A 26,059-nucleotide genomic window follows, 5' to 3' on the forward strand; every position below is an offset into this window, starting at 1 on the left:
GGCATTCCTCCTGCCCACAATGCTAGGCCCCACTACACTGGCACAGCTTTACTCAAGGGAAGTCTGTGGGGCATGTGCCTAGTTCAGAGTTTGTAGTTATCACCACTAACAAAATTTTCATAAGGTAAGGCCAATAAGTCTGTCTCTACAGAGGTCTGATAGTCAGTAGATGAATTGTGACTATAAACATTCCATTTGTCTATTGACATAATATTCCTGAAGGCCTGACACTCTGATGTCCTACACTAGAAATCATCATGTTTTACCCAAAAGCAAATCAGTGTTGGCAGAATTCCTTTAGCCCAGAAAGTTGCTCGTTAACATGGGAGCAACTTTCAGGGAGTTGCTCCTGAAATCGAGTTTAACTTCGCACTTCTCCAGGCTAGTTATGGAGATTATATGGAATGGTAATTGTGAAAATGCTTTGAAGAAATAGGAAGTACCTTGTAAATGTATGGTTTTTACTGAGAAATATTTATTGTTTTTTAGGGGACAGTATTTGTTCAAAAACAAACCTCCTGATGGAAATGCACCTCCCAACTCTTTTTATAGAGCACTTTATCCTAAAATTATACAAGACATTGAGGTAAGAATCTATGTATATTTGGATATTTGCCAAATACTAGAGAATCATCAACATTCTTCAGTAACAGCATTGTTACAGCAAACCCATTAGGGTTTATTGATGTGGGTTAAAAATCAATTTCTTTACAAGTGAATAGGGTAGGTAAAATATAGTAAATAGCCAGGCAAAAAATTTAAAGCTTTTAAAAATTGTTTATTGATAGATAAATAGTTAAGAGAGAGAATATGATAACAGCAGTGGAAATGTTTAAAAGTTGCACTTATAAACCATTATTCAAATATCTCCTGAATTGAGTCTCTGTGGAAGTTCACTGTAGAAATGCCACCTCAAATGTAAGATGAGCACTGAGTAGGTAACCTCATGTGGTTCATAGCTTCCCCTCTGTTGGCGAACAGTCTCTCTCCAGGTTTATTATTTAGTTGAACGAGTTATATACAGGAGAGTTCTAGGAAATAAATCTTTAATTACTTTGCAAATGAAAAAATGTTTTACAACATTAAATAGAAGCTTTTTTAAAAAATGCCTTAAGTTCTATATATCCAGTAAAACACTGAGCATTTGTCATTGGTTGCCATGAAAGTCAGAAAACAGTTTAGTTCTAGTCCTTTCCTAATTACTACTTCTTTACTGTTCCTTCTTCTCAGACAATAGAATCTAACTGGAGATGTGGAAGACATAGCTTACAGAGAATCCACTGCCGAAGTGAAACAAGCAAAGGGGTTTACTGTTTACAGTATGATGATCAGAAGATAGTAAGCGGCCTTCGAGACAACACAATCAAGGTGAGGTCTCTTCAGTTATGGGGAGGTAGCTGAAGGGGTAAGGATGACCACAGTGTAAAGCAACCCAAAGCATAAACTCTAAATGATATTTCCAGAAAGTGAAAGTTTTAGATTATTTCCAGTCCAAAAGCCAAAATCATTTCCTTAAGGGAAAAATGCCTGCTTCTCCCCAGAAACTCATACGTATGGATAGTGCTAGGGTTAAATTCTCTCCTTGAAGTGCACTGAATGGGCTGTTACTCTTTTGGGCCCTCACATAATTATAGGCCAGCACTGTTCCTGAATGAAAAGGGTCAAGTCTGCATTATACTGAAGCCACATATGTAGAAGTGCTTAGCTCTACCTGCAGGAAAGAGTGCATTCCACACTACTCTGGGCTTTGATTGTTTGGGGGAATCAAATACATAATAGAGCCTGCAAGTCTCTGCACCACCCCATTATCATGGTGATCAAAAGGATCTTGTTTGCCATCCTAGATCTGGGATAAAAGCACATTGGAATGCAAGCGGATTCTCACAGGCCACACAGGTTCTGTCTTGTGTCTCCAGTATGACGAGAGGGTGATCATAACTGGGTCGTCGGATTCCACGGTCAGGTAGAGACTTTCAAATGATCTTTTGAACTCTGAGATATCAGATTCACTCTGTTCTGCCTTAGATAGTGATTTTGTTTGTATCTGCATGAACATAATTATGAAACTTCATAACCAAAGAAGAATAAGCAATCAGCTCCCCCCATCACTGTGTCAGTCTAGGACTGGAAGACTTGATTTAGGAATGGTTATGGTAAGTTTACATTTTTGTACATTTAAGAAACTACATATTCTGTTTTAGTTTGGGGGAATCATGTATTATAGAAACTTGGTAAACTTTGCATTTTTTATAAAAACCACCTCACAGGGGAATGACATGAATGGAATGAAGCCTTCCTTTCAGGTGGTTATAACTGTAGTACAGGCATGCATTATCTCCTTTAAAATGTGTACAGGTGAGCAATACTCTCTCTTGCCAGCCCCTCCCCTGCTGTCCCTGCAGTTTTTAATTGCAAGCTTCACACTGGGAGGGGCCTTCAGTTTCCAGAGGCATTAGTGATTTGATGACACAGCCATTATGCTGCTGGAGTCCAGTGTAGCTTGAGTTCTGGGTACCAGGAGAACTGCTGGAAACCTCTGTTAGGAATTTTGCCTTGAGCTAAAGGATTTAGCAAACATAATGCATCAAAAGTAACTTTAAAAAAATACGGAGAAAAAAAGCAGTTAACTGCATTGTTAGATTCTCTGAAGTTAAATGTTTACCATTCCAAATTGTCCTCTGTGAATAGAAACGGCTATTCGCGTTTTCTTGTCTTTTGACTGAAAGGCATAGCAAATTCAGTTCATAGAGTTATCAGCATTTAACATTTATTGGTGTTTGTGGAGTGCCTTAAGGAAGCTTAAAGATTGTAGAGGCTAACATCGTTTATTGAACTAGGGAAAAAATGATTTTCAAAGAGAGAGGGTTAAATTGAAAAAAAAATAAAATGTATTGTAAAAAAACAAAGTAAGTACACAAAATGAGTGATCAAAGTAAAATACACCTTCATGAAAATTTCTCAAGCTATCTAAGGGTCCTGCACTCTGCTGTGAAGCCCATATTTATATTGGGGAGGCTGATCTTGATCCCTACACTCATTCAGAGCACAGAAATGGGGCCTTATGTTTAGAATCTAGGTAATTTTACGCCTTGATCTGTGTGGTGAAAACTAAGGCCCAAGGCCATCAAGCTCAAATCCACAGTACTAAGTACTATTACAGAAGGTTCTTGGCCTGTGTCAGTTCTAGGACCTGAGGGCTATCTGTGGGACCACCAACGCTGCAGTTATTAGCAAAATTCCCACCAGTTTAAAATGTATCAGATTAAATGTCAGAAGGTTTATGATAATCTTGAAGTTTGGGAACAACTTGCTGGTGATGGTCACTGCACCCTCTTTTCAGCACCCTGCAACTAGCCCAGACTTCAGGTGGCATGTCTTAAGGATCGCATACTAGCAGTGTCCCATCCCCTTCCTCTTCCCGCTTTCCCAGTCCAGTCCTCTTAACTGTCACTTCCCCGTGGTCTGTTAGTACACTTCACCTCAGCTCAACTTTAGAGCTACAAAAGGAGAGTGAGGTATACCATTAACTGTGAGAAATAGGGTGGGAGTGGTGGGCAGTGAGGTAATCCAGTACTTAACATAGATTGTAGCATGAATTTCACCATAATCTCAGATAACTGTAATATTTTTGTTCCAGGGTGTGGGATGTAAATACAGGTGAAATGCTGAACACGTTGATTCACCATTGTGAAGCAGTTCTGCACTTGCGTTTCAATAATGGCATGATGGTGACCTGCTCCAAAGACCGTTCCATTGCAGTATGGGATATGGCCTCCCCAACTGACATCACTCTCCGCAGGGTGCTTGTCGGACACCGAGCTGCAGTCAATGTTGTAGACTTTGATGATAAGTACATCGTTTCTGCATCTGGGGATAGGACTATAAAGGTAATGAGGCATTTTTCAGTAAGTCCCCACCTTAGAGTAGGGGAGTTCATATGGATATCTTCTCAAGGACAATTTTATATTTAACCCTCACTGTAGAATACTTAATATTTATTTAAATCAGATACTATTTTATGTAATGAATGAGATAGATCATGTGACAATTTGGGTTAGGTTTTTATTCTTGTAAATAATGGTGAGTATGAAAAGGCAGGGGTAATTTTAGGTTCAAGATTTGTCTGCAAGGCGAGATTAACCCCATAAGAGTACCTGAGGATTTCTCATATGATAGCAACCAGCTACAAATTAGCCCTATATTACTGTGAATTAAACTTGTCATCTGGGGTTTGATTTGGATTGGTTTAAGACATTGAATTTCCCCTACTAGTTCAGTCCCATTTTCTGCTTCCCTAAAACTGCAGTTGCCATAGATTTTACTAATAAAAGCACCAGCTCAACTGCCAAATGCCATTTCTGTTTCAGGTGTGGAACACAAGTACTTGTGAATTTGTACGGACCTTAAATGGACACAAACGCGGAATTGCCTGTTTGCAGTACAGAGACAGGCTGGTCGTGAGTGGCTCATCTGACAACACAATCAGGTGAGCAGCAGGTGCCCTTGCCCAGAAGGGATCACTATTATCCTGCCATTTATTGTTTGTGCACAGGCCAAAGGAATTGTCGACTGTGTTCTGTTTATAATAAAACATTTTTCAGTTTTCTTTGGCTTCTTACAGGTTAAAAGTTTGCCCCAAGCAGAGAGACAGCACAGCAAAGCCTTTTGTTGATGTGTTTCCTTCCTGTAATAGTTTTATCACCAGATAGACCTGTTTAAAAGGAACTGCTTGAATGAGGAAGTGAGCGAGAGAAATAAAAATGGAGGTTGAGGGCCCTTCTCTAAATTTCTCCTGTCTGCAGTTGATAAGTGCTAATAAATAGCTAAAGGGCTTTTCTCTTTGCCAGTGTTTTTAAAAAAAGAAAATAGATTTGTTTCCCTGCTAGAAGTTGTACAATTTTGGGTTTTTTAGCATTACATAATGGGCCAGGGACCTACCAGTCTTTGAAATTATGAACAAATTATGAAGAATCCTCAAATTGAAGTACTTTTTGGTGTTTTCCCTTCATGAAAATGAATGACACACATATGCATAGAATTTGAAAGATTTATCAACCCTCTCCCCTCCTTCAAAGAAGTACTAAGGGAATGAAAAAGCCATTGAAAAAACGATAGACGGACATTGTTATATCTAAGGAAATTAGCATTCCTAGAAATCATGTGGATTGGTCAGAAGGCATACATAATTTAAATTGGTACATAAAAATTTTTGAGAACTTACTTTGCATTTCCATTATATGAGAAAAACTGTCCTGAACAGTTGGGTGAAAGCTGAGGGTGTCCTCAGTGATAGAGGTACACATATTTTATGAGAGCAGGATGTCACTGTTCCTGCATTTCATTCTTATTTAATTGTGGTTTCCAGAAATATTATGTTTCTTGGCTTGGCCCTTTCCTTCTTAGGCAACTGTGTACATTAAATTCATCTTTTATATTCCTTGGTGACCCCTGATTACAGGTTTATATGAAGCTTGATGCTTTAAAAATATTTACAACATATTTGAACTTAAATCGTACATTTTTCTGCTTCTGTGGCAGAAAGTAAATAAATTACACTGAAAGTAATACATTTGTATATGAGTGTTGATTGGGTTTTATATTTTGGATATTTTAAAAGACATACGATGTATGTTGTTATAACATTCCAAGCTTAGAAAAGAATGCATGGAAATTCACTCCACTCGATGTCCTCTTTCAGATTATGGGACATAGAATGTGGTGCATGCTTACGAGTGTTAGAAGGCCATGAGGAATTGGTGCGCTGTATTCGATTCGATAACAAGAGGATAGTCAGTGGAGCCTATGATGGGTGAGTGTGCTGACAGGGTTTTTAAAAGTTCTCTTAATCCCCCCTGCCTTAGAATGTTAAATATAGCCTTTCCTTGTCTCCAAAAGATTATAGATATCACAGAAAGAATCTGATACAGTGTTCTTGTGTCTAATCCATATATTCACATCTCCTTTGTTCACTCTTTTCCAAATAATCTTCCCAGTCATTTAATTATACTTGTTTGCTCATGATTTTCATTAGTATTTTGGATTTTTTTTCATATATTTATTTTGCCCTATAAAGCAGAGAACTGGATAAACCCTAGTATATCAGGATATGGATATAAAATAGTGACTTGTTAATAAAATTGAAATGTTGGAGGATAATATCTTTGGAGGGGGCTTAGTATACTGCTGGCATTTCAGCCACAGTGCGTTAAATAATCTTTACTTTCCTTCAGTCTACTTTCCAGTGGTTACAGACTCCGTTCATGTTGTGGATGGATCCCACATCCCGCGACGCTAATGAGCACATAGTATATTCTTACAAGAGTGAACTCACTTATGAAATGCTCTCTGTCATTTCTTCTCATCAGGGTGCCTGATGTGGAGGACGGGAGGGCCACAGTTCAAATATTGGCAGCTTTTTAAAAATATCAGAAACTAACTTACAACTTTATCTTAGTTTACGAGCTGGCTATACTTGATTCATTAAGACAACTCAAGCAGCAGTAAGTGTTAACAGACCCATTTCCTCTGCTTTGAGTCAGCCGTCACTGTCAGACCCTTGGGAAGTTGTTGGGGGTATGACGACATGTTTCAGCTAAGTCCAAGGTTGTGTTTTTCTTACTGCCCTGGTTTTGATCTGTACCCTTTTCTTGGGTTTTGTCTATTACTTATCTTGAGGATACAGGACATACAATTGATTCATAGAAGGGCTAAACTTTTCTTATTTAAATATTGCTTATATAAACTCAGAGTCTTACATGGACCCCAGTCCTCTGATATGTGTGACCTGGGCCACTGTCAGAATTGACCAGAAAAAAAATGCCTCAGAGTTATAGGTTTCTAGGTCTAAGTGATCTCATCTACTATTAAGAGTTCTAATATATAAGAACCCCTTTTGGCCCCAAAGTATGGTGTGACTTCACTGTTCACTCTCTTCAGTTTGTTTAAAGCTAACCTATTTCTTGTTTTTAGGTTAATCACATACATTTTCCCCTTTTAAGACTTAATAACCTCTACCCAAGAATGAATGCATGAACTGAGTCTCCAAATCAAAAACGTTTTTATATATCCTGTGAGCTGCATTTATATCAGCTATCTTCACCATATATATTTATTGCCATGACTTCTTGCTATTTTTCTTGTGTCCCTTTAATTTTGCTTTTTATTAAGATTTTGGTCCCCTTTTTGATCTTTAGAAAAATTAAAGTATGGGATCTTGTAGCTGCCTTGGACCCTCGTGCGCCTGCAGGAACTCTTTGTCTAAGGACCCTTGTGGTAAGAGCTTTATTGTTTAGAGGGGTTTGAGGAGCAGGAAGGGGAAGAAATTAACATAGATATGCTGTGGAATACAGATCTGGATTTGATAGTTAGAACCTCACAAAGTCTACTACTAAGTGGAAAGGCAACCAGTACTTGACAATAAAATATGTTTATATAGCTGCCTTTCATCCAAAAGTGCTTTAGAGACTGTGTATGGAGAAGAATGTGGCAGCTGTTCAACAGCTGCACAGCAACTCTACACAACAGTTTAGTACAGGAAGTGAATAAGAATTCTGTATCCACTAGAAACAGTAGGGGGTACTTGGGGAGAGAGAACATAATGACTCAAATTGGAACCTGTCCAGAATCTGAGGACCTACACACCTCTGCCTACAAAAAGTGCCACGGGAGCCTGCACGAACCCCCTGATCCGCCCCTGAGTTCACTTCCCATTTAAGGAATGATGCCTCCAGCAATTTGAATCCTGTCTCTTTTATTCTCTTATACCCCCTGGCCCAAACATCTTGACGTTTGGAGAAAGACATGACTTAGAAGGAAGAATGTCATCTCGAAAGCACCAAGTTCTTTTTCGCGGTGTTAGCCAAAGGCCCAGATCAGAAAATGGCCCAAAGGTTTGAAAGCTGCTTCCATGACAGAAAGAGTAGGTGGGGTATCATGGAGGACAGAATCTTCTGCACAACTCAGGAAAAGATGAGAGCAAGGATTTGAAGCCCATCCTGAATCCTGCCTCTCAGCACTTTAGGCAGCCTCTGCTCTGGAGAAGAGAGCAATACTTTTGTCTTCCTTGTTGAATGTAAAGCTCATTCTTTTAGCACTAGACCTGTTTTACCTGCATGATTCACATACAGTTTTTTTTTAACTGTAGACGTTCATTCATTTGATTTTTGAACTATAATTTACATACAGGAAAATTTGTTCCTTTTTTTCGTGTACTTCTATATATTTTGCATAGAAATTTGCAGTTTTGTAAACCCCACACTCAAGATATAGAACAGTTTCATCACCTTAAAAATGATACCCCTTCATATTAATCCCCTCTCCTCAACTATCCCTGTAGTTTTGCTGTCTTATAAGTGTCATATAAAATTATGTTAATGTAGCTTTTGAAAAAAATTTTATTTATATTTAATCTTGGCTGTGCTGGGTCTTCATTGCTGCATGGGCTTTTTCTCTAGTTGCAGCAAGTGGGGCTGCTCTCCAGTTGCGGTGCTCAGGCTTCTCGTTGCTGTGGATTCTCTTGTTGTGGAGCACGGACTCTAGGCACGTGGGCTTCGGTAGTTGCCGTGCGCAGGCTCAGTAGTTGCGGATCCCAGGCCCTAGAGCACAGACTCAGTAGGTGCAGCACACAGGCTTAGGAGCTCCACAGCAGGTAGGATCTCCTAGACCAGGGATCAAACCCATGTCTCCTACATTGACAGGTGGAGTCTTTCCTGCTGAGCTACCAGGGAAGCCCATATTTATGTAGCTTTTTGCATTTTTCTTTTGTTTCACTTCTTTTGAGATTGACTCTCATTGTTGCACGTGTTAATACTTTGTTCCTTTTTATTGCTGAGTGGTATTCCCTTGTGTAGATGAACCAATTTCTTTCTTCATTTACCAATTTAAGGACATTTTTGGAATGTTTTCAGTCTTTGTGATACTGAAAACATCCCAATAGAGGCTTTTGTGTGTACGTTTTTTTCTTTCATTTCTCTTGGGTAAATACCTAGAAGTATGATTTCTGAATATACATTGAAATTTAAAAGGAACTACCAAGCTATTTCCCAAAGTAGCACTTGGGGAGTTTGCAAATGTAAACCATTTCACATTTCCGCTAACAATGTGTGAATGTCCTATTTTTCCACATCCCTGACAGGACTTGGTTTTGTCAGTTTTTAAAAACATTACAGCTACTTGGGTGGGTATGTAGTTTTAATTTGAATTTCTGTGATAGCTAATGGTATGAGAACATCTTTTCCTGTGCTTATCTTCTTTTGAAGTGTCTTCAGATCTCATCCTCATTTATTTATTGAGTTGTCTAAGTTTTTTTAAATAGATTAATTGTGATATAATTGACATACAATAACATGGACATATTTAAAGTAAAATGCAACTTAATAAATTTTGACATATATACAAAACAGTGACATCATGCCAACCAAAGAGTGACTATATCCTCATGCCCACAATTACGTAGTAATCCCTCCTTCCCTTAACAACACTGAATCTTCTTCTAAATAAAGACCACTTATTTAGGCCTTTTTAAATTTCTCAGCAACGTTTTATAGCTTTCAATGTAAAGGTTTTATATGCCTTTTGTCATATTTATCCATAAGTATTTCTTATTTTTAATGCTATTATAAATTATATTTAAGATTTTTCATTTCTGGATTGTTCATTGCAAGATATATAGATACGCTTCTTCTTTTCCAATCTGCATACTTCTCATTTTTCTTTTTTGTTGTTGTTGTACTGACCATCAGTACAGTGCTCAAAACAGTTGGTAAGAATGGATATCCTTATCTTTGGGAAAAGGTATTTGGTCTTTTACCATTTTATATAGATATATGTTAGCTAGGATTAGGAGATTCCTTTCAGTTCCTAGAATAGAGAGCTTTTATTAGGAGTGGATAGGGTTTAGTTGGGAGAAGGCATTGGCAACCCACTCCAGTACTCTTGCTTGGAAAATCCCATGGACAGAGGAACCTGGTAGGCTGCAATCCATGGGGTCGTGAAGAGTCGAACACGACTGAGCGACTTCACTTTTCACACTCATGCATTGGAGAAGGAAATGGCAACCCAGTCCAGTGTTCTTGCCTGGAGAATCCCAGGGATGGCGGAGCCTGGTGGGCTGCCGTCTGTGGGGTTGCACAGGGTCGGACACGACAGAAGGGACTTAGCAGCAGCAGCAGGGTTTAGTTAAATGCTCTTATGTGCATCTGTCAAGTTGGTCAGTGTGGTTTTCACCTTTATTCTGTTAATTGTTATGTTTTTGAATACATTGAGTTTTGAATATTAAACTTTGTATCACTACAGATCCCATAGACATTAAAAGGATTATAATAAAGGAATGCTATGAACAATTCTGTGCCTTCCAAACTGATAACCCAGGTGAAATGGACCAATTCCACAACTTAGGAAGAAATAAACATTCTGAATAGACCTAGCCTTATTAAAGAAATAGAATAAATAATTAATAACTGTCCAAAACAGAAAGCACCAAGCCCATATGGGCTCATTGATGAATTCTACCAAATGTTTAAGGAAGAAATTATACCAATGCTCTATCCTTTCCTCCAGAAGATAAAAGCAGTGTGAATATTTCCTACCTAATTATGTGAGGCTGGCATTACCCTAATCCTGAAACCAAACAAAGAAAACTACAGATATGTCTACCAATATGTCTTATGAACACAGATGATCATGTATCTCGTGAGCTCATTTACATCTTGTAAAGAATGTAAAATAGTGCAGCCTCCATGGAAAACAGTATGTATATGTATGCTTAGTCGCTCAGCTGTGTCCGACTCTTTGTGAACCCATGGACTATATAGCCCACCAGGCTCCTTTGTCCATGGGCTTTTCCAGGCAGGAATACTGGAGTGGGTAGCCATTCCCTTCTCCAGGGGATCTTCCCAACCCAGGGGTCGAACCTGGGTCTCTTGCATTGCAGGCAGATTCTTTACCATTTGAGCCACCAGGGAAGCCCAGTTCCTGTGTGTGTGTGTGTGAGTATGTACACACAGAGAGAGAGAGAGAGAGTAGAATAGAATATTATCCAGCCTTAAAAGAAAGGAAATGCTGTCATACGCTACAACATAGATGAAACTTGACATTATTCTAAGTGAAACAGGTTTATACCTGCTTCTTAGAGCCAGTTGTTAGATTTTCATGAATTCTGCAAGCTGGTTGAACTCAGATAGCTAGCTTGAAATTGGCTAGGATAGAAATTTTTAGACTCTAAAATGTGGAAATGCTTTTACAAATTGGGAATAGTTAATTGATAAATATATACCAGCACAGTACTGCTTATTGCTCATCAGCCCTTGGCCTATGATTGTAATAGAATCCTAGAGATACAGAGAAGAGGATAAAGCCTGAGGGGTACTGAGGAATGTTCTCATTGAGGCTAAAGTCTAGGAGAGTTAGCAATGAGAAACTCGTGTACTGTTTGACAGGTGTCAGCTCCAGTGAATATTACTTTGACTGTATATGAAGTCAACTACCCAAGATTTGACTTTTATATCCTGCCTTTAATCCAGATTAAGATTTTTATTTGTATTCTTGAAATGGTCAAGAAGACTATCAGCTTTAGCCTTTCCATAGACTCCTTTTGACATGTTGCTGAATTTGTGTTTTTTTTTATTTTATTTTGAATAGTTCAAAAGTTCTGTTTCTGCTTCTTTAGGAGCATTCTGGAAGAGTTTTCCGACTCCAGTTTGATGAATTCCAGATTGTCAGTAGTTCACATGATGACACAATCCTCATCTGGGACTTCCTAAATGATCCAGCTGCCCAAGCTGAGCCCCCCCGCTCCCCTTCTCGAACATACACCTATATCTCCAGATAAATACTCATACACTGACCTCAGACTCGCCCAGGTATGAAAAAGAATTGTGTACATAGCACTGAGGGTAAGCAGTGGAACACTGGCTGTAAGGTATTGTGAGTTCATGGAGCCTTCTCATGTCCTTTGTAACTCCAAGTCCTATAATACAGAAACTGACAACCACGAGACAGGGCTGGGCTGCACACCAGATGCTGCCCTTGATTGAGGTAACCAGCTTCGGTCCTTAGATAATTCTTGAGCTAGACCTCGATGATCCTTGTGTAGTAGAACTAATATTCCTGCCTCAGTCACCTAGTCGGATTGTTAAGGAAATAAAATGAGATTTAAATCAGTTTCAAAACTAAGAGTATTGACCCCAAAACCTATGGCTTTGTAATTCCCAGGTTAAACTAGTACCTACAGTGGAGACCCTTTAACCCAAGTAGATAATCTGATGTTGGAAAGAAAAGAATCCCTTGGCAAAATAGCACACAAGGCTACCTTCTCAAAGCTCTTGTCAGTGTCATTTGATTATAAAAGGTAGCTTTTCTCCATCCCCCTTATCTGCATTCCCTGCCCCCTCCAACTGTTTTTTGACTTTGGAAGTAACTCTGGAGTTGGTGAGAACTCGGATATTCTCCCACTCAAGTCTCCATCCTGTCTCTGGGGCAGAAGAAGATCCTAATGTTCATCTTAACCTATATCCCTGGGACACTCAGATCATACCTGATGGTCCTGAGCAGGTCAGATATAGGTCATCACTGGTTTGGGAAAACTGTACTAGCTACTGGGAAATATTGCCGTTATTGTGATTTCTCGTTTCCTATACTAGCCTCTGTTCTTGTGGCAGAAGCACACTCTCAGTACACTCTTCTGCAAATCTTTCTGCAGTGGTTCTTCTGAACAGAGTGTTTGAAGCCTTGCTTCATTCAGTACTCACTTCTCTCACAGACGATGTGCCGCTTTCTCAGCCAAGGCACAGAGACAGGCTTGGTGAGAATCCTAGCCATGTGCCCTTGGGCAAACAACTTCCCCGAGCCTTAGTTTCCTTGAGAATTGTAATACCTACCACGCAGAGCTGTTGTGAGAATCAAATGTTATGCGTAGAAACCTTAGTGCTTAGCACAGTGCCTAGCACGTAACAGACCCTCAATAAAAAAAGTAACCATTAATTAGTATCAATATTGAAATTGTCGTATAGGTATCCCCTCCTTTTGCCAAACTGTTGTCCTCCTCAGATTTCAGTGGCATGAAACTTAGACATTCCCTAAGAGTCTGTCTCAGGCTTTTCTTCCTTACCTGAGTTCCTTTCTTTGGCTCCCTTATCTCTCCCCAAAGCTTCAGCTCTCATCTCCAATTTGTATGTGTAGTCCCAACCTCTGCCTTAATCTCTAGGCCACATTTCCAATCACTACCTACACACCTGTCCTTGACGGTACCAGGGGTGCTTCTGGGGCACACATCTAAAACTCAGGCTCTCTCCTCATCTACACTACCAGTGCCCTCCAGCCAAGCAGCCAGAGAGCTTCACCCTTCTCCCCCACTTTTTTTTAGTGGCATACTGCATTCATGGCCACTAAGGCCGGAACCTCAGAGCTGTCCTCACCTGCTCTACCATTATAGGAAGCAGGTGGAAGCTCAGTGCTACACCCACCGTAGTCATTGTTAGTCTCTAGACATCAGAGTCACTCTGCATGAGCACTTAGAGTCCTGAGCATATCAGTGAGCCCTGCTGAGCCCCCAGACAGGCCTTGTAGCCTTTGACAGAAACTCCTGTGTGGCATGGACAGAGAGCAGGTATTAGGAAGGACCTCTGAGCCTTTCTCCCAATTGACAGCTAGTTTAATATTCTTTTCCTCTTAGAGAAAGTGAGAAATACAGGAAAAGGGACTAATGACTCTGTGCTCTGTTTCCACACAGGACTCATTAAAGTTGCGGTATTTAACATATCTGCCAATACCAGGATGAGCAACAACAGTAACAATCAAACCACCACCCACTTTCCCCGGACTAGCCGAGGAGCGGGGCTTTAAGACTCCTATTGGGACACAGTTGGTCTGCAGTCGACCCGGGATGGTCTACTCAGCACAGCTGACTGCTTCCGTGCTGCTATCAGAAGATGTCTTTTATCTTTTGTGAATGATTGGAACTTTTAAACCTCACCTCCCCTCCTTCTTTCCCCTCTGCACCTGTTTTTCCCTCATTTGGTTCCAGACAAAGATGACTTATAAATATATTTAGTGTTTTGCCAGAATCTCTCTTGCTTTGCTGTTAAGCAGAAGAACTGGTTTCCCTGTGTAGCCAGCTGGGAGAGAGCCACTTCTAGGGGACGGGAGATGCAGCTTCAAGCCAGACAGCACCCAGTGTCTCTCTGTAAACTGCAGGCGTGCCCAGCACCCAGCAGGACCTGCCCCAGCTGCACTGTGCTTAGGAGGAGGCAACTGTCTGTGTAGGCTCTGGGGCAAGAAAGAAAGGAAACAAGAATATACACCCTGGAAGATCTGGGCCTCTTTCCTTCCATCTCTTTCTCTGTTTCTGTCCCTCTTGCTCCCTGCTGTCCCACTCGCCTTCAACATGTTTCTCTGCTCCACCTGAGAAGAAAAAGTATGAAGAAAGTATCCTCAGTTATCATGAGGCAAATGAGGAAATGCAATACTTAGAAGAGTTAAAATGCTCTTCAGTCAAAATTTCAAACCCAGGCTTTGGCCACAAGTGACCCTTTGTGGCAGCAATGGATTCTCAAACATGAGACTCATCATATTTGCAACTCTTCTCTCTTCCCCTTGTTACACACCCCACCCCCACCCCCAGAAGGGAGGCGGCAGAAATTTCCTGGGCTCCATCAATGGCCACATCTTTTCTGGACTCAGCAGTCTCCTGGATTCCATGTAGAGTGTGGAAAGGAGTTGCTGATTGCATTTCCTCTCATTAACAATTAGATGTGTAATAAAAAGCATTGTACTTCATCTTAAATCACTGCTAAGGCTCAGCCTACAGAAAGAACTGAAATGGCCGGAGCCAGTTGCTCGGGACTTTCTGCGTAATGCTTCGCGTCTCTGATTTCTTTATCAGGGCCTGCGAGTACCCAAAGCACCTGTCTCTTTGCCAAGACCATGATCAGACTAGCTTACCAGGTGGTCAGGACTAAAAGGTGATGATGTCTTTTTCACTTAGGCCAGTAAATATCGTCCCTCAAAAATCAAGCTAATCATCTCAGCCTTGCACTGCAGAACTTTCCTTCTGCTTTTCCAAACTTGCTATATATAAAAGGCAAAGCTGCCAGAGAGAGAGAATCAGGGTGAAGTTTGGCATACAGGGTTTATTAATGGTGCAGAAACTGCCTTGTCTTTACTTTTCTTCCTCCTCCTGGCCTTATTTTACTTTCCACTCTCCCCAGCCAATAAAATTTCTCTGGCAGTTGGTGAGCAACATAAACAAATGAATTTCAGCAAGGGCCAAGGCTGACTGGTAGGAGCTTCAGGTGATGGTATGTGTGCCCCCAACCTGGGAGCTCAGGGAGTACTATCCATGTGTGCCCCACTTGTTTCCAGGTCAGGAGTGGGCCTGCACCAGCTATTTCATCGGACACAGACACACCCATCAACAGCCGCAAGGCCCAGGACAGTCTCAAGGGTCCCTTGGAAGCTGAGTTGACAGGCCCATTGTTTCCATTACTAATCAACGCAGTTGAGTAAAAGAAAAGCCTCTTATAACCAGCTGCTGTACAATTTCAGTGGGAGCCTGTAGCAGGTGACCTTTAGCCAGGCCACTTTAGTTCAGCAAGGGAGGTGGGGAGAGAGAAAGCCATCCTCACTCTTCCCTCTGCTTTGCCAGAAGGAATCCTCTTTCCAAAATGTGCCCAGACTGAATGTTTTTGCATAGTGAGAGGCAGACTGTGCGTATGCATTTTCCCTTTCCTGCTTTATGAGTGCTTTTAAGCTTTTAGTAACAGGTTATAGAGAGAAAATATTTTCCAATGTAATGATATGTCATTGCCAGGGAAATATTTTCTGAGTATAATTCCCTTACCAACTACCCACATGCTAGAGAAATGTCTTCTATTTAGCCACTATCAGGGTTCCTTGTCTATTGTCTTGACTATTAATGGATTTTGATTGGTTAAGGATTTTCTATAGATGAGGCAGAGGGCTGACCACCCTGAAAAACACCCAGGTCAGGCACTAAAGAGGCAGTGGATTTTGACCTGTTTCAAAATATTGTCCAGTAGCCATAACTTTACCAGCCCTTCTCTTATATGCTGCTATTCAGAAGTGGAACTGTGGAGTAGTCATTGGTGCCCAGGGTTTTGCTCACCCATCTGGGTTTGGTGTAAGGTATGTTGTTTCTAAGACCATTTTGGGAGCTTGTCCAGTACATCATAAATGAGATCAAGAGTGGACCCTGCAGTCTGGAGCCATGAGCTCCATCAAGGATATTCTGCAAGTTGTTCTCTGCTGCTGTTGGAAATGGGAATGAAGTTAAGTGGTCTGAAAAACTTGAGTTAGTCACATTTCTCAGCTCTGGGGGTCATTTACCAGTTCATTGTAGAAGAAATAATCAGGTAAGTAGAAGTTCATTTCCAGAGAAGGTAAATCCCACTTACCATCTCTGCATGATTTCAGTGGGAATTGATTATCACTAATCCCCAACTGGGCTAGAATAAATGTAAAGTTTGACCTTTTTAAAAAGAAAAGAGAAACAAAGAAAGTCTTAACGCCACCAAAGAAATGGTAGAAAAGGAAGTGAAGGTGTCTCTGGGCTCTTCCCCACTGTAGACTAGTCTCTTCTTACTAAAATTCCATTGTGGGCCTGCCAGCAACATTTCATAAAGATAGAGGAATTGTGTTCAAAAGCAGGCGAGAGCATGTGCATGCCCCTGCACCGGTTGCTCTGTGGGCACTTGTGAGTTCTCTGTTCACACTGGGGCTTCTTGGACAAAACCAGCATGCCTTGCTACATGTGTGTATTTCCACTGCTGAGAACATCCTTTGACTTCCCTATGTGCAGTTTGAAAGTGGACATGAATTGTGAATGGGAGGCCTTTTACACTTGTCTCTTGGCAAAATTCTTTCCAATGACTCTTCACCAGAAATTTCAGAGGCACACTCTCTGGAATTCTACTGACAAGTAATAAAGTCTGGCCCTCATAACTTGTTTTGGGGAAGGATCCTGGGACCCCTAAATCATTCTTCTTTTCTGCTTGAGTAAGAAAAATCCTTTTTATTTTTCTTTTGTAAAACCAAAAGTTGAAGAGAAGAAAATATGCACTCTTTGCCATTTCCTGGTACCCACTGGTTTGAACAGCTGTGGTTATTTAGCACTTGGTTATATGTGGAAAGTCAGGGCTTTGGGTGGAGTGGCCGGGGAGACATTAGAATAGTAATAACTAGGGCAACATTTTCTTCCCTAGAATTATACACTTTGGTATTGTTGACCTTCTTGGCATCTTACATGGTAAAACCTTCCTGCCTAGAATAGTGCAGGCCAGAGAGGCTAGGCTGCAAACTTGGTTCTGGAGGAATCCAAGGATCTTCCAGGTGTAAAAGGGGATGTTTAGATGCCCACCACCTGTCTGATGATCAGGTTTGCCATATGACTTTAGTCCACATTTCTGATCTCCTCCTCCATTTCTCTGAGTTCAACAGACTGCCCACAGTCTGGAGAACATGAAAAGGTGCCCTTGCTTTTCTTTGCCTTCCTCTCTTCCCTTCTGGAGTAACCCTCACTTCTATCAAGTGTACCCGAACCTGCAGGCTGAGTTCATCTCCCCAGACTTCATCCACACAGCTGATTGCTGACAGACCACAAGCCCCTTACGTTATCCACAGACCCAACATAATCTGTGCCAAAAAGACAGCCGTCTCTTAGTAGAATAAAGCTAAGTTTTGCTGCTTGTTATTTTTACCTGTAGTTCATTTGTGACTTTAGAATCCTTGAAATTGAGGAGAGAAACCAAAAAAGTGTGATTATGGCTACCTGATTTCAGGTGGAACTTAATGCATTGATATCCAGAAACCTTTTCTGTTGGAAATTGAGTACCCATGATCTAAAGTTTCCTGGAGGTAGATGACATCTGCCAACATATCTCCAGCCCACCCTTAGCTTCCAGTTGGTTCTGTGGTTGTGTGGGTGTTCAAAGGTCAGTGCAGTAAACAGCATTATAAAGCATCACCTCCCCTCTGTCCCTTTCCCTTTCTTGGACATTGATGGGGGGAAAAAAAAGGTTAGATCTCTGGGTACCAAGGACACTAACACTTTCCCAAATCAGTGATCACTCAAGCCCAATGCAGACTGTTCTGAGGGATGTTCACTTGACTCCAGCTGTGGGGCAGGCCTGGCAACAAGTGGGAGCCTCCCTGAGAGCTTTTGCTCAGCCTTTGTTCTCTAGACTCTTCAGTACCGACTGCTTTGACTTTTGTGATTATGTTATGGTGATGTGTAGTCAATGTACTGATATGTTCACAACCTAGAATCATGATAATATAGTGTGTTTTTTTTTAACTGTTCAGAAAAAAAGGTAACTTAATTACAAATATAAGATTAAACTGAATTTTCTGGGTGTCTTGTCTCTTTACCCCAACATCAAGAGGACAATGACTCTTTCAATATAGAAATTGAGGGAGTAAACAGACCTTTTAAAGAAAATCTGACATGAAAAAAACAACATTGAGAGGAGTCAGGGCCAAATGGTATAAGTAAATGTGGGGACCTAGGCATACAATTAAGTGTTCCATGTTGAGTTAAATTAAAGCCAAGGTGATGTCTAATTTGGGAGCTGGTCACCATAGTGGCCTACCAACCTGAGCCCAGAGCTTAAGTTTTCTTCTGCCTCCTTATCAGGTGAAAAAACTTGGGTTTCCCCTGCATCCCATTTGATCAATTTTGAGATGGTAGAGCTCATATTTGGGAGCAATTTCCAGAGAGATTCCAACAAGCTATAAAAACAAAGGGAGCATTGACTAGGGAAACTCACCCTTCTTCCCTTCTTGAATCAAACCTAGGGGAGTGGGTCCCAGGTTGCAACTAGACCCCTCCCTTTGTCCCTTCTGGTGTCATAAGCAAGAACTTTGGCAAAATTAACCCATCCTTGTTTTATATCTATGGGCTTTTAGTAGTGGTGATCCTGCCTGCCTGAGCAGGCTCCCTGGCTTGTGGTCCCTGGATTGACAACTGCGGTCATTACAGCCTTCTCAGGCTGTTAGATGACAGGACCGTGATGCCGAACTATTCCCTGCTAGAACAGGAGCATGTCAGAGCTTCAGGTGCACCTTGACGTGCAGATGAGGAATGTGAGGAACAAGAAAAGGGGCTCTCCACACTGCCGAGACCACACTGGGGTCTCCTCCCTGAGGGTGAAGAGAGACAAGGAGGAGTCAGTGGGGCCACTGGCATTGGCTCAGTGGTCGCTTGTAGGCTGGACGTCTGAGCCCAGAATTGGGCAGAGGCTGGGCCTCGAGGGTTATGGGTCTCACCTTGAAAGCCAAGTCAGATCATTCCCCACAGGAAGATGTGTCTAGGGCACACCTTGGAAGACACCCTGAAATCACAGTTTCCTAAAGCAGTGCTGGGCCTGGACTCCCTCTCCCCTTCAAAACCTAAAGCTCTGCCACCATCAGCAATGACTAGGGAGGAGACCTCTCTTCATCCTGATTGGCTCTTGCCAATTAAGAGCATTTTATTAGGCTGCTAATTAAAGGTACTTTGTTAGCAGCAGGAGAGGCCGGGTGGGTGCCTGGTGAGACGAAGCAGAAGCCAGGAGAAATCGTTTTTCCTCCCCCACTACGGAAGCAGAGCCTCTCAGGGAACCCTCCCAGTCCCCCAACCTCTCCCGCTGGGCCTACCACACCCTTTGCTTTCAATTAGTGGCTCTGAGGGGAGTGAGGTCATTACCAAGCCCAGGTGGAGAGCCCTCCCCTGCCTCAGGCCAAATGAGGCCTTGGGTAGGGGAGGCTGCCCCAGTCCCCATGTGCCTGCGTACCTCCTTTGGTGCTTTGGAGTCAGGGCCCAAGAAAGGAGAAGCCCGCAGATTGTGTTTGTTCTCCCCACTAAGGAGTGGCCTGTGTGTCCCCATCACTCAAGACTACTGCTAACTTGGTCACATGGTGTGACTCTCTATGCCCTCTTCCTCACCAAAGTCTCAGCAGGTGGCTAGGAAATGTGACCTTCCTATCACTTTGCAAGTGCTGAGCCCACTTAGACCCAGAGTGGGTCCAGGAAAAGGGGCTGAAGATTTTTCCAGCCCAGCCATGCAGACCCTGACCAGACTCCTCTGGACACTTAACCCTGCCTGGCCCAGCTCAGTGCCAGGAAAGTCTCCTTCCTCCAGTAAAGGAGGAGGGCCTGGCTATGACTTAGCACCTAGGGGCTGGTATGCAGGGTCAGAGTTACCCCCTAGCCAGGACCTTCCCTGTCCCATCTTGCTGCCCTCCTCACCCCCTCACTTAACTGCAGAATTAGCACGAGCCTCAGCTGGGAGGGCAGATTTATGGCTGGGCCTGCCTCCTTCCATTTAACCCCAGGCCGGCCCGGGCTTCAGACACTAAATTAGATTTTTGACAATTAGAGAGACTAATGGGCACATAGCCATCCCCAGAGCCAGATATCCAGCAAGGCCATCCTTTAATATCCACCGCTGGCCAGCCAGCCCCTCCCTGGCCACCCTCCTCTCTCCCCTGTTGGGTGCTTCTCTCCCATGCCCTGCCTCTCTTTGCCCAGGCTCTAAGTGCACTCCAGAGGTTTCTCTGGTTCACTCTCCCTGCATTTCTTACCCCCTCCTTCCCACCCCTCCACGAGTACCAGCTCAGCTCTGGGGCTCTGCCTCTCTTCACCCTCTGATCACATTTCCTCTGCCTTCCCAAGGGCCCATCCCTCTGCAACCTTTCTGTTGGCCCCTAGCAGACCACAAGCCCCTTGAGGGCAGGGGTTTGTGTCCTACCTGTATCCAGCATGCCTGGCAACCAGGGTGCGTAACGTTTATTGGTTTTTGGGCCCATCTCCCTGCCTCCTCCATCTGAGTCCCTGAGTTTCCTAAGGCATGCCCATGCTGCCCTCCTGGCCACAAGCCCAGCCCTGGCTCTGGCCTGGGTCGTCTTCAGCGTGGGCTGAGTCCTCGTTCCTTGCAGCACCTCAGCTCTGGCCGGTCTTGGGCTGGGTGGGTAATGAGATTGCAGTAAGTGGTGCTGGGGGTGGAGGGGAGCTGCTCACATTCACTCAGACAGACTCATAGCTCTGTCAGGCTGATTGGTCCTGAGTGGAGGCACAAACGGCCCCCCATGGACACACTGAGATTGGTTATAAAATTACAAGCATTTGTTCTGCTGTCAGTAGCCTTCCCTCCCTCCCCTCTGCCTGCCTGCCTGGGCTCCCCACCACCCCTCACCCAGCCCTCTCTCCCCTGGGGTCATCCCATACATCCTGAGGGACCACCAGAGGCCACCATGGCAGATGAAGCCAAGAGGCTAAGGCCACCAAGCTCCCCATCCAGGCTGGCCTTCTTGCCTTGGCCCTGGGATTATCACAGCTCAGGCTGGCCTCAGAGTGACCTGACCCTGTGCTCAGGGTTTCCTAGTCTCTGAAGGTAAGTGGAGGTGGGGACCCCTGGCAAACAGTCCTTGGAATCCAGATGCTCAGATCTCAAGTAGAGGAAGATGTCCCAAGCTCAGGCCTTCCTGAACAACCAGAGCCCACAACCTTTGAGGGGTTCCAGGAGAGGGGTGGGGGTGGCTCGGAGCCTTTCCTGCTGAAGGCGGGAGCAGCGGAAGCCAGGGTGGTGGGAAGGGTCATCTCTCTTCCCTTCATGTGGTCGGTCCCCTGCCATGGACCCTAATCCCCAGGTAAAGACAAACCAGTGCTCAGGACAACCCCAATCCCTGGAGCCTGAGCCAGGCCTAAAAGCCCATATGCCCACCAGACGCCTGCTATGGTTACCCTCTGCAGAAGTCTGGCCCTTGTACTCACCCTCTATGGCCAAAGGTCAGTCAGTCCTTCTGACCTTCACAGGAGCCTGGTTACTCCCAAAGCAGTTGTGTCATGAAACCTTGCCTTGTGCTCTGGTGATGCAATCACAGAGATACCTACTCTGTACTGGCCCTGCTCCCCCACCTGACACAGACACAACAGCCTGTCCCTCTTACTCTGGCCTCCCTGTCTCCTTCCCACCCTGTTTCCTGCAGCAAAGCCTCAGGCCCTGGCCCTTTCCTGCTCCCACAGCCCCAGCCTCAGTCCCTGTCTGTCACCATCCTGCTGGGAGGCACCAAGGCGCCCTGTGACCGGGTGCTGGGTTCCCCAGCTCGGAGTGGGAACTTTAGGGAGCATCATCTCCTCACTGATGCCTACAAGGTGCCTTCCTGCCATCCATCATTCATTCTCAGCCCAGAATGTATTTGCTGTAATTACATCTTTAATTAGGGTGATGATGGCTCATTGTTCACCAACAATGATGGATCAGATCCTCCTGCTTGCCTTCCTCCCTCTGTCCAGCACCCTCCAGGTCAGCTCTCCCCCAGTGCTGGGGCCGAGAAGGATGCACAAGAACCTGCCCTCTCCCTAGGGACCACCAGATGTCTCCTTGGTCCAAAGTGGCGGGGTGGGGTGGGGTGGTGCAGGCCAGTGTTGCCCCCATACACACATGCCACCATCACCACCCCACGCTGGGCCCTGAGCCACACACTCCTCATCCAAGGAGCTGACAAACACAGAAAATCTCACAACTCTTAAGTGTAGGATGTCTGAGTGGGTGGCCCTAACTCCAAGCTCCTGGTGCATTAACCAGGGTCTCTGGCAAGATCTCCACTCCCATACACTTGCACCCACTCAGGCTGCAAGCCCAGGTCCAAATCCGCATGTGGTTGCTGTTCCATGACAGTGTTCAGTGAATGAACAGATCGATCAGTGAAGGGAGATGTGCTCTGAGAGGGTAGGGCTCAGAGCTCCTCGCTGGAGGCCATGGGCTGGTGGGAGTCCTTGGTGAGCAGAGGGGCCAGCATGGAAAGTGAAGGCCCAGGACCCTCCAGAAAGCCTTATGGGTAAGACCCTCATGTGGGTTCAAATCCTAGCTTGGCACCTCCTGACTGACTGTATGACACGGGGTGAATCTCCTCACTTAAGACTCAATTTCCTCATTTATAGAACAGATATAAGAGTGGTACCTACCTCGTGTGATGGCTGTGGATTCCCAGAGACACTGCATGTAAAGTGAAGAGCCCAGGATAAGGTGGTGGCAGCTGCAGGGAAAGTTAGGGGCTCAGCAGCTGAGGGGAACCCCTCTTTACTGCGGCAGGCTAACGGCACCAGGAGCTGGGAGGTTGCCTCCATCTTGGTTTGAGGAAGGCCTTGCCCATTCCAGGCACTGTTGGACACAATGGCGGGGGTGGGCAGGGCTGTGACGAGGCTGGTGTAAGATTAGGTGCCCGGTAGTTTCACAGGACATGCATACTGATAGGAACTGGCTGACCTCTTTTCAGAGCCTGATAGCCAGAGAGGCTGAGACTGCAGGCCCAGCAGGGCTTAACCTGTCCCTCATCTTTAAGGGAACTGTGCTTCAGGAAGGTGGAAATGGGAGACAGCTAGGGTGGGACCTCTTTCCTTTCTACCTTTCAGCTCTAAAATTCTGTGATCCCCCGTTGGGGCCCTGTGATCTCCCACAGAGCTTCCCCACTTCCACCTCTGCATTCCCTCTTCCCCAGTGACGCTCTCCACCCTGCCGGGCCCACCTTTCCCAGGGTGACTCCAAGGCCCAGGCTGGAAGGATGAGCCATACATACCTAGCGGTAAGTATGCGCAACATTACATATGTATATTGGAGAGTAAATAACCCCAAAAAGCGCCTTGTAAATAGACTCCAAGTTTATCCTTTATTAATGAGGCACCGAGTGCCCTGCTGTTTTAGAGCAGTGAGACTTTCATAATATCAAAACCTAAATTACACTTTCGTCTCTCATCCCAGGGATGAGCATCTTTTGGCTCCAATTGCAGAGTGAGTAAGCAGGGATCCCTCCCTGCCTGCCTGGGATTTGTTGGCACCTTTCTTTGATTGGAGGGAGGGAACGAGGATGTATACACGTGTGCCTGCATATGCACACACACACACACACCAAGTTCCCTAGAGAGCTTTGTGTCTAAGGCCTCAGGGTCCAGTGTGTGAAGGCAACCTGGGATGCTGGCCTTTCATTTCATGTACAGAGTTTATAAGATCAAGGGGTCACCCCAGGCCCTGGGGCATGGAAGTGGGTTGGATCACTATACCTTTACAAGCTCTGTGACCAAGCTACTCCCTACCTTTTAAGCTTCAGTTTCCCCATCTGCAAATGGGGATGATAATAGCTTCCTCCTAGGTTCGTTGTGAGGACTCAGTTAATGGGTCACAAGTGGGGTCTGGTGTAGAGCAAGTCCTTGGTAAGTGTGAGCTGTGATGATGATGAAGATGACAGTCCCCACTTTGGAATGGGACACCAGTGTCTTCAACTCCTAGAACATATCACATGTGGGGTCACAGAGTTCCTTATCTTGGCACCAAGGTCCTGCACTGACCAGGACCCGTCTCACCCTTACATGTGTGAGACCTGACCTTCCAAAGGCCCCCAATCCTGAGCTCAGCTGGGGCAAGGAGCCTGGACCCTCTTGTTGCCCCCCATTTCCGAAGTCCAAAGCTCTTCATGGACCCCTTGGGGACTGTGCCTACCCTACCCTAGTCCTAGACCAAACGGACTAGCTGGGCAGGTGGGCAGGCGGGTGCTGTGTGGACAGGATTTACAGCCTGGCCGGCCAAGCTCCTGGTGCTCTGGTGGGCGTCATGTCAAATCTGTCCCATTATATGGACAGTTGAGTTTAATAGTCATTGTGTGCTCGCTCAGAGCCCAGCAAACATCGCGGGGCGACACCCCCTCCATGCAAGCCGCCCGCTCCCCAGCCACACGGCCCATCCGTACAGTAAATTAAAAATATGAATCACTTCTCCCCACTGCCTCCCCAAACGCTCATCTTGTCAGCCTCTATGTTGCCTTCATTTGTATTACCTTAATTTAATGTTAATTATGGTCTTCATTTACAAGGAACAAGCAGCTCTGCTCTGCCAGGGGACCTCCCCCCACCCATCCCCCCTCAGCCCAGGAGGGAGAGGCTGGGGGAGAGGAGGAATTTGGGGGGCTGCAAAGGAGGAAGGAAGGGAGTTGGGGGAGGGCAAGAGGTGAGATCTGGGCCATCAGTGGCTGATGGCCGTTCAGGGAGGGACTAGAAAGACCCACCCCGTCCCTCCTCCACACACCCTGTCATCAATCATTTATTCATCTAACAGTTATTTATTGAGCACCTAATAAGTGCCAGATAGCCATAAACAGAGAGATTGAGCGGGGTGGGGCTGGGGGATCTTCCTCCATAATAAGGGCTACCGGAGTCCCCTTTGCCATCTGAAGTGAATGTGCTGGAAAGCAACATCAGGAAGACATGTCATGCATGCCCCAGGGGGCTGGTACCTCGCTCAGCCCAAAGGGCTCAGGACACTTCACCAGCAAGGGATCTTCTATTTCTTCCAAGTTCCCCTCTTGGCTACTAGTGCCATCCCTACCCCAAATTGCTTCATACTCTTTCCAGGCAGGAAGTTCTTTCTGAAGTCTTTCCTGAGTTCCTCTTGCTTCAGATCATCCTAGGCTCAGAGCCTGAGTGGGGTCAGGAGTGGAAGGGAGATTCCCAGGCTACACTGTCTCTGGAAGGTTGGGAGGCAGGCATGGTGGGGATCACTACTCATCACCCCACCACTCACCACCCTTACCACCCCATGACCCCACCACTCAGCCCAGCAGACTTGCTCAAGGTTCCGTGTCTGAGAGGCCTGGGAGACCCCCTGTGCTCTACACTCTGCCACTGGGACACACAGTCGCATGTAAGCCTGTAGAGCCTGTGGGGCCATGATAAATGTTGGTGGCTCCTTTCACACGTGTGCACGTAGGGAGCTGGCAGAGGGCCACCTGCACTCGAGCTGCCATTAACCACGAACACCAGCCCCTCCCCCGGAAGCACTCGTCTCCTCAAGTGGGGAAGAGGATCTCCAGCAGGGAGTATCTGCTTGACAGATGAGGCTGTTCTGAGTGTGTGTCTGCCTGTGTGTCCGTCTCCAGGGAGCCTCGATCCACACACAGGGACATGTCTCCCCAGGTTCGGTGTGCCTGTATGTATGTGCAAGAGCGTGTGTCCAGCAGGCCCACATGCACGTGTGCGCGCCTGTACTCCTGTTCGCGACCCACCTCCTCCCCCCGCCCC

General features: G+C 44.8%; 1 protein-coding gene across 4 annotated transcripts in view; it reads left to right on the plus strand.

Annotated features, from left to right (window-relative positions):
• Positions 1–18,356, plus strand: part of BTRC (beta-transducin repeat containing E3 ubiquitin protein ligase) — a 183,004-nt gene extending 164,648 nt beyond the window's left edge. For all 4 annotated transcript variants that reach the window (XM_040254223.1, XM_040254222.1, XM_040254224.1 and 1 more), the window contains 9 exons: positions 490–586; positions 1,231–1,368; positions 1,845–1,963; positions 3,638–3,887; positions 4,368–4,486; positions 5,699–5,809; positions 7,194–7,272; positions 11,666–11,858; positions 13,727–18,356. In XM_040254223.1, coding sequence (XP_040110157.1) covers positions 490–586; positions 1,231–1,368; positions 1,845–1,963; positions 3,638–3,887; positions 4,368–4,486; positions 5,699–5,809; positions 7,194–7,272; positions 11,666–11,827 — 1,075 coding nt within the window. In that variant the 3' untranslated portion in view covers positions 11,828–11,858; positions 13,727–18,356. The remainder of the gene's footprint in view (positions 1–489; positions 587–1,230; positions 1,369–1,844; positions 1,964–3,637; positions 3,888–4,367; positions 4,487–5,698; positions 5,810–7,193; positions 7,273–11,665; positions 11,859–13,726) is intronic.
• Positions 18,357–26,059: the final 7,703 nt, after the last annotated feature.

Source organism: Oryx dammah, unplaced genomic scaffold, assembly GCF_014754425.2.
Source record: "Oryx dammah isolate SB20612 unplaced genomic scaffold, SCBI_Odam_1.1 HiC_scaffold_14, whole genome shotgun sequence".
Lineage (NCBI taxonomy): Eukaryota > Metazoa > Chordata > Mammalia > Artiodactyla > Bovidae > Oryx > Oryx dammah.